The 9,539-nt window shown below is 39.1% G+C and overlaps 1 protein-coding gene across 1 annotated transcript; it reads right to left on the reverse strand.

Annotated features, from left to right (window-relative positions):
• Window positions 1-3,016: 3,016 nt before the first annotated feature.
• Window positions 3,017-8,927, reverse strand: LOC112466329. The gene is made up of 4 exons (XM_025034390.1): window positions 8,631-8,927; window positions 7,987-8,229; window positions 7,645-7,806; window positions 3,017-3,061 (listed from the first exon to the last, which is right to left on the reverse strand). The coding sequence occupies exons 1-4, from the start codon at window positions 8,925-8,927 to the stop codon at window positions 3,017-3,019; spliced, it is 747 nt and encodes a 248-aa protein (XP_024890158.1).
• Between the last annotated feature and the right edge of the window lie 612 nt (window positions 8,928-9,539).

Here is a 9,539-nt window from a genome sequence, read left to right on the forward strand (position 1 = left end):
GAGAGAGAGAGAGAGAGAGAGAGAGAGAGAGAGAACGATGTAGCCGCGAATCTTACGAGGAAACGAGGAAACTGATTGTGAGTATACTTATTATAAGAGCAGCTTATTAATTCTATCAGTATTCTGACAAAATTTCTGATCTTCATAACGTAATTAATTTGATAACGTCGATATGGATTTAGCTAAAAATATAAAACATTCTTATCTCATCTTTGATAAGTTGTGTTAAATCAAGGTAAACGGAAAAATGACAAAACTTCGAAAACACAGAAAATTTTTAGATTGGATAATTAATATCCTCTGAGATAAATAAATATTCAGTAAATTATATATAAATCTTAAAATAAATAATATATTTATGCTAAAATATATAAATCAATATTCAATAAATACTAAGATAGAAAAATATAGAATTAATGAGAAGAGCTAATAAATATTAAAATATTTCAAAATATTGAATTCTTATTTAAATTTATTTTTAATTTGTAAACATTAATTAATTTACTACAATTTATTAAAAATTCTGCAAATCTGCCAAGGATGCATTCGAAAAAAAGCTATTATTCTTCAATTTTGTCAACTTTTACGAGAATTGTACAAAGATGCTTCTCGAATCGCGGAAGATTTTGCGCGATTCGACCGTTTTTGCGCATTAGCATATACAGAAAGTAAAAAAGTTGTTTTGTATCAACACAGAAGATATAATTGGTGTTTCCATTTCGCAATAAATACAGGGACACGCATGTAATTTCAAGATGACGTTCGCGTTGACAGAAAAAAGTAATCGTTTCGCAGCTGCACACGAGTTTAATAAACCAGCAGAGGGACTCGGTTTTTTGTCATTATATAAGTCATCACCAGCTGTTCGCGGAATTCGCCACCAACCAAAAAAGATTGCAGTCCACCTGAAAAGTCGGGCATAAACGTGGCGACGCGCCAGAAAAGTCGCCGCGAAAAATACATCGTGGTAACGCACTTTTTATTTCTCCCGCTTTAATCTAGCGCGTCGCGCTGCGAGAAATACGGTCATGTTCACGGCCAAATATTCGATTTAATCCCAAACGCGAATCGCGATCATGCCATAAGCTTTTAATTCAATTATATGTGTTGCTAATAACATAGGTAAAATTAATTTTATTTTAATTCTGCGATTGTGATGAAATTAAGTTTTTCAAGAGTACAGTATGTTGAGACTTCTGTGTTGGAAGAGTACGAAAATAACGAGTCTAAAAATTGGTTTTATAAACGCAATTAAAATTTTACGCGCAAGTAAAATTTCTTTGATTTAAACAAATAATTCTCGAAGACTAAACCATAGTGTACTAAATCAATTTCTAAAATTCAAAAAATATATAAGTATATTTAAACAATTGTGGAGTTAATTCGAGACCTACATTCCGATCGGTGCTATTTTCAAGAGAATTTTAAATTATACGACAAAGAATTATTTCGATATTTTACAAAATAGAACGCGACACGGGTTCATATGACTTTTTGATCGGAGGTTTTACCTTCGTGTGAAGACCCGAGAAGAAGGTACGCCGCGGCACGGAATACGACGACATGTTGATCTTATTGACGACCATTGTCATGCTAGCTGCCAGATGGATTTCCTTCTCGCGATACGTCGATTCCAAATCCGAGATCTTCTTTTATCCACTGGTTCGTCCTCCCTCGTACAGCACCGACGTGATACTTCCGCGTCGAGGCCGACACGTTTGTGTGCTCGTCTCTATCAAATGTACTTATCCGCACGCTCCGTCTCGAAGTACTGTGACGGTTTCAGAATTTTCATCGAATTGCGTTCCACTGGGGAAACCATCAGCAGATCGGCACTGGGGAAACCTGAAGAGCCAGGCTCTCGGGCAGAAACTCGCGCGCAAAGAGGTAGTAAACGACTCCCGTTATTGGAATCCGTGATGGCGCAAGAAGATTCCCTCGCGTACCTCTGCTATAACTTTTCTCCCGAGGTTCGCCACGTGAAGATTCGTGAGAACGATCAGAGCATCCAGGTTTTTTTCCGAGCTCGTTACGTGCAATAATACTGAATGGAACGCACCGTAGCTCGAAGATATCTCGAAGGGTCTCAATCGCTCTCCGTTCTGGAGATTTATATTTACTTCCAGGCGCTCAACACACCGCGCCAAATGGATCTCCTCTTCAAATGTCACTACTTGGAGATCCCATTGGAAGTTTACTTAGGCAAAGGCCTGTCAAACTGTCGTTTTCATTTCTAGCGCCATGTCGAATGGAGACACACATTAAAGAGTCTTCTTCTTCGACTACTGTCGCCCGAAGAAACGGTGAGAGTCTGATGCGTTTCAGAATCTCGTACCTACTTATCTTCGCGCGCCGCGGATCACGCTGAAATGATTTCTTCTCCGAGGATCGCACTCGACGAGGAAGAAAGCCTAAAGAGAGCTGCGTAACAGCGGAAGGCTATCGTGGTACTTTCGAGTCGGACGCGCGCGAGAACACTGAAAGAACGATCGTCGGCGGTGTTATATATAGCCTCCCTACCCCTGGCTCGCGAACCGAACGAGGTTCTCCTCAGGCCTCAGGTTCGCACCGCACCGCGGGACGTCGGAGTCCGTCGGACGGCGGGTAACGGCGGCGGCATCACCGTGACCTTCGAACCCGGAGGGATGTGTCAAAGGACACCCCGAGGAGGGATAAAGCGCCGACCATTGGAGGCTGGACAGGAAGATGACCGTGGTAGGGTGGCCAGAGGCCGGTCGCAAAAGCGCGAAACGATGACGAGGAGATCGATTCGCCACTCGTGCGACGCGACATGTCGATCCGATGTAGCGCGAGAGAGCGACCAATGTCAGCGGTGCGGAAGGTGGGGGGATGTTACCGGGTATGGGTGACGAATGTTCGTTCCTCGGTGAGCGTGTGTAGGAACGACGATCGTTGCTGAACACGCTAAACATGATGAAATAATTTGCGACAGGTAGACAGGTACTATTGTACGGCGATTATCATCGGCGCCGCCGTAACTTCGAAAATGTAGCTGTTACGGCGGAGGTGTTATTGGTGCTTTCGTGAAACCGCCGAGTACCTATAGCGACACACGATTTTAACGAGTTTACGCTCTCGTACTCTTTGAAGGTCGAAAGAGTGAAATATTCACTCAAAACGAGTGAAATGCAAGTGTAATGAAAAGCTTTAATGTTACATAATTTCAGTTATAACATCAAACCGATCTCTTTTCTCGTCTCCGCATCTAATCTAAAATTTAATTCGCTCAACTTCCTGCTTTCGCATAATTCGGCCGAAAAGTAAATTTCCTTTCGGTCACGCTTTCGTCGAACTGCACATGTGACGGAACGCAATGTGTACGTGAACACGCAACTTTTTTGCGACACTTTAAAAGCGAAACGAACGTCAAACGAGTTTTCATCGCTTTTCCTCGAATTTCTTTCTTCACGGATGTCGCGAAAGAAGGATCTCTTATAGGGATTTCCAAGGGAACAGCTGATGACGCTCGAGAAATAACAACGAGGATCCGATTAAGGAGGTCAAGGAATAACGCACGCGCGAGAAATAGCGTATTGGTCGATGTTTTTTTTACGCTAAGACAAAATTCTGGCGAAGCGCCGCGAAATTGGAGCGGAAGCGAATTCCGCCGTGGTCAGCGACACATGGTGTGACTGATGGCGAAATCCGGAGAGACAATAAATACACACGACAAATACCTATGTATGTCTCATCTCTTTCTCTTTCTCTCTCGCTCAACAAATCAAAAAATTTATGTATACATTAATTAACTTTATTTATTTATTTTTAATAACAATTGATATTTACCTGATTAACTCATTGTTTTAAGAATAAAGAAAAAAATATGTATAAGTAAAAAGATGCTATTTTGAAAAAATATATTTCAATTCTTGTTCGAAAAGGATTTTGTGTTATCTTATTTAAGTTGTCTCGTATTATCTTATTTAAAAAGCCAAATTAAGAAAAATCCTTCTCGCAGCGAATTCTGTCATCAGGAAGATCGACAGCGTAGACGGTTGGTAGGCGTCGATGAATCAGGTTCGGACGTCTCGACACCATTAATTCCGAACGACGGCAACGACGGACGGCTTCGACGGCTTACTTGCGACGAGTGCTCCGGAAAGAAAACGATAAGCAGCAAAGTGAAGAGAAAACACGACGACAGCGAGTTGTGCGTGCGATTTATTTTCGCTCCTTCGTGCATTCGAGAATACAGAATGTCCCGTGGCAAACGTTTCTCCAGATGATAGAAGCAGGGACGAGAAAAAAAAGTATAGTTTTGACGTAATTTATATGAATTTTGAAAAATCGAAGAATACGGTAATCTGATTTCTTTTGCAATTTTGTCGACGCATAGTTTCCGATGCACAAGCTATTTTAGAAACCGCGGCGCGACCTTAATTGAAATCTTCCCAACATTCGCAACGTAAAAGTAACAAAGTCCGGAATGTCAAATCACTCGTGACGATTACCGCTGTTGACACGATGTCACGAGATATTCGCCCCGTCATTCGTGGTACTTTCACCTCGTGTCGATTATTGTTGAAATTTCGAGCTCGACGCGTAGCCGGAGTCATCAGATCAATCACGATTATCCTATGAATTATTTACTCAATGACGAGTGAACAATTGCGACGATAATTTCGTCACCGAGTATAAAGGAGAAGTATCCTATTGGGAGAGCAGTCTCTTTTCAAGCGGGCCAAGGCCGTACTTTTCAAGCAATCATGATCCTTTTTTCGCCCTTTCCACAGCTATCAATTTAGGCCTGTTTCGACATTTCGTACGGTATCATGACAATGCAGTCGTCTTCTCCATTACAGTATACCGTTACAGTGTAATATAAATTATTTCTTTCTCATATAATTCGTATTTTAATCATAATTTATGTATGAAATATACATAATATTTTATATTTTCTTTTTCTCCAATAATTTTGATCTATATACATGCCAATTTCAATGTATGTATAAAAGAATATAATTATATAAAATATAAATATCTTGAATTATTTTTTATTACTACCAAGAAGGTTGAGATTAAAACTATATGATATTATATATATTAAGAACTTTTGCATTGTATTCTTATAAATAATTATATTCTTGTCACGCATTAGACCTTCGTTCCACGAGCGTTTTTTTCAGTAATAAGCATAAAATATTTAGAACGGAATGGTTAGTTTTCAAACGGAAGCCGAAGAACAGTGTGACAGAGAAAAAGAGAAAGAAAGAGAAAAGGGATAGAGAGAGAGGGAAGGGGGAGAAAGAGCGAGAGAAGCAGACGAGAGGATTCGCATATAACACTCGTGATGGATGTGAATTGCTCCCGGTGGCAGTAATTTGCGTCTTTTTTCCTGTCTTCTCCGCTGCTTCCTCCCGGCATCGCTCCTCTTCCCCTCACCTGCTCAATCCATCTGTTTGCTTATGTAATGCTTGTGCAATAATCACTGGCGTTTGAGCAATTGACTGCCCGCGGTGGTACCGTGACGGTCCCACGATGATGAATTAAAGAAAAGAAAAAAAGAGCACGGCGGGGGGAAGCACTCTGTGTTTCGTCTTTCGTCCTTTCTCGGCCAACTTGTCGAGCTTGACATTGCAACGGCAGGATTTATGCCGTTGCGTTAATCTACCACGTTTCCGCTTCGCATTTCTCATAATATCTGTGATATCTTGCGTGTAGCAATCGTGTTGGACATGTGATAAATAAAAAAAAGGGAAGATGTATCACAAATATTCTGTAAAATCATTTTAGTAATTAAAAATTAAGTTTATTAATTAAGAAATTTAATTTAATTATTTAATTACTTCAATTATAGATTGAGATTTAATTAAATTTCTTAGAAACCTTTCTCTTGCACTAAAAACGTGGCATTTTGGCGTTCAAAAGGATGATTAGGCATTACACCAATCATTAAATCTTTCGTATTAATCGCAGTCAATTGTATTAATCATTAAGTGAAAGCGTAACTAATAGAGAATCTTCATTGGTCGGGTAAATTTTTTATAGAAAATGTAATAAATATGATAATAGTGTAGTGTATTCTAATGAAATATGGGCAATAAAATGTAATAATGGAGCAAATATAATTGTACTAAATATAGATTTTAGAGCGAATGTTGAAGCACGGAATAATAATCGTGAATTCGCGATAAAATATGCGAAACGAATCAATCACGCAATCTGAACGCAACTCTACCCTATCATTTCATATAGCGATTTTATTACAAATGAAATCCGGTCAGGAGTTTATCGTTCTGTATTCTTGGAAAGAAGGCGCGTATAAGAACGCAACGAAGGTCGTAAAAGATCAACGGGAAATCTAATAACGTTCACTGTGGAAAGTAGGTGCACTCATAAGTACTTATTAGCTGAATTAATCGGAAATCGAGATTGCGAGGAAGATGACATAAAGCGATTTTTTCCAAAAGCACGTGGTGATAAACTGCAAAGAGAATTGTCCCATCGCGAAAAGAGAGAAAGAGAAATTTACTTATTATTGATGCAATTAAATTTGCAAGATTACGCGCGAACATTGCGCAAACGCATGATACTCGACATTTACGAGCGATCTAATCATAATTAATGATAGTGATATAAGAGATTCTTTTCTCTCTTTCAAACAAGGACTAGCGAAAGTGTGGCAAATGCGACTTGAACCTATCATTCTATTTCTTACTAGAAGATAATATTATTTTTAATATTATCAAGAAATACAAATATTTGAATTTATACACTGCAATGTGGATCTGAATATAGACAAGTAATTATCTAATGAATACTATTCAAATGCATTATCAATTAATAGAACATATGTGAGTGAGTGAGCTTATGTGCGTACAGTACCTGTTCGTAAGAATTCCATCAAATTAAAAATTATAATAAATTAAGATTTATATTAAAATAAAAATTAAATTTAATTAAATATTAAATTATAAATTAGAACTCAAATTAAAAAGAAATAGTAAATTAGAAATTAAATTACATTATATTTAATTAAATTACATGTTAGCTAATAATGTTAAAATATCGTAAGACTTGTGAATTATAATGTTAAAAAAATACAAACACAAGATTTTAGCATACTATAATTCTAGAGATAAAAGTTTCAATATTGCACTTTCGTTGGTTTCGCTTGCGCGTATTTTTCTTGCAAATATTTCGGCGCACTTTAATCGGTATTAAAATTGGCAACAAATTAGCTGCATTTATAACTTCCACGAGATGGCTTGGAATTTCACCAAATTTACACAAACGTGTTGTGCCAAGTACACCGAATCAAACATCGAGCGATCGTTGCCAAACACGTATAGAATGTAAGCGTATCAAACACGAGTAAATTATTTTCATTTATAAGTATTCATATTTCTTTTTACGCGAATACTGCCTAAAAAGATATTACTTCTACTAACAAGTGGATCTATTTATATAAACATGATCATTTTTAAAAGATATTGTATCTTCGGAGATAAGATTTATAGAAATAAACAGTTAAATATTTTTAAATTAATAGAAAGGATAGACTGTATTTTCTTCAAATTCCTCTGCTTCCTCTTCTTCATAGTACTCTTCCTCCTCTTCCTCTTCTTCTTCGTCTTCGTCCTCGTAAAACGCTTCTTGTTCATCCGGTGCTAGTAGTATCACATCTTCTACTCCTTCGGGGAAATATTCCGTTATCATTCCTTGAGCCTCTTCGTCAACCTCTGTCACGAAGAACGGCTCGATGCCGGCGAAAGCCAGGAAGACTTCTTCGTTGATCCTTCGAATTATGACTACGAACACCTCGACGCCCATTTTGTACTTCACCTTTCGGAAATAATTTTGATTCGCCACAAATATCTTTGCATCGTTAAATTATAACAGAAAAGTATAACAATTTATTTAATTCTCCATTGAATTTATCGAAGTTAGTTTATTCTAGAAGGGGAATTATGCATTTAATCTGATTCAATTTTATCGGATTATGATTGAAGGAAAATAGTGCACCTTCTCGAAATCCTCGGGCGAAGACGCGAGACGTCTCGCGTAAGGCGGCCGATCGAATTCGAAGGCGCCGAAATATTCGATGGCATCACGATTCAATTCGTACGCATCTCGCACGATACTGAATTTCGATGCGTCAAACTTGAAAGCGCACAACGGCGGAGGAACTGCCGGCTCCTCGTAAGGATGAGTCTTCTCCATGTAAACTGGGAAGAGAGTCTTGAAGACGTGAACTTTACTTCTAGCCTATGAAATACGCATATGAAATTCCTTACGCATATGAAATCCCGCGAATCGTGTTTGTAACAATCTCCTGCTTGCAATAAATTTTCAATAAGTAATACTTTCTTGTATATATAAACGCGATTATTAACAGTTATACTATTTGTACTCTCTAAATTTCATAGAATTGTTTCGCCACTAATATATCAGAGTGATTGCGATAATCACCCCAAAAGAGAGGATTGTTACTCTAATTTGAATAAATATCTACTCATAAGGTAGGAGTGAATTTTCCACTCAAATTTTTATAGCAACTCAAATTATTTTTAATAATTATATCCTAAAATTTTTCTTATCTTTATATTAAATTAATTTAATCCGTTTAATTAAGTTGATTAATTTTTAAAGCTTTGTTGTCCAAGTACCTGGGGAGGCACCCAAGCCGCGGGATACACGCGGCGCACATCGCCCTCAATTTCCGGATCCGGCTCGTGCACGTGCACGTGCCTCTGCATGTAAGGTGCATCGTAAATCGGTCTGATTGCAGGTACGTCAGTTTGTAAAAGAGGCGGCGGTCCTTTCGTGACGATGCTGACAAGATAATTCTCGACGTCGTCGATCGCACGGATCGGGGACATCATCGAGTCGCGGTCCGGGCCCTCGTAAGGATAATGGACCGGCCAGTCCGGATGGGGCGGTTTGCCTTTCAATCTCATCGCCATGCATTTCCCGGCGGTCAGCCCTGAAGAAGCGCGTTTTGTCACATTTTTCTCCTTCTTTCTTTTACTTTTAAAACGCTTTATAACGATACGTAGAAACGCGATTGTACATGAAAAGTGAATATCATGAATAGTAAATTATAGCGCAACATATACAATCCGTCAGTTATTATTACATCACGCAGATCTCGTAGTTATTTCTGATCCTGGTACCCGTCTACCCGGTGCCGCACCTTTTATCAATTCCTCGGTGATGTCGACGCCGCTCTCGACGAACATCTTCCCGATCATGTCCTCGTTCAGCTGGATCCGCGCTTCCTCTTGCACGTCGAAGCATTGTCTGAAGAGATCCTGTACGAGCTCCGTGTACGCCGGACTCTGCATCTTATCCCGGGGCCTTCCACGTTCGTCTTTGAAGACCCACGGATAAAGCACTAGCGCCGTCTGCTCGCACAACTCGGCCATCATTTGCGCCATGAATCGCTCATATTTCTCCCGTCTCTCGGCTTCCTTCCTCGCTCGTTTCTCCTCCTCCATCGCTCGCCTTTTCACCGAGACGATTTTCGTGAAATATATACGTGACTTTTTTTCGAGACTGCGGTTCATTAACCTCGC

The sequence above is a fragment of the Temnothorax curvispinosus genome, unplaced genomic scaffold (genome assembly GCF_003070985.1).
Source record: "Temnothorax curvispinosus isolate PA1 unplaced genomic scaffold, ASM307098v1 QBEX01016041.1, whole genome shotgun sequence".
NCBI lineage: Eukaryota > Metazoa > Arthropoda > Insecta > Hymenoptera > Formicidae > Temnothorax > Temnothorax curvispinosus.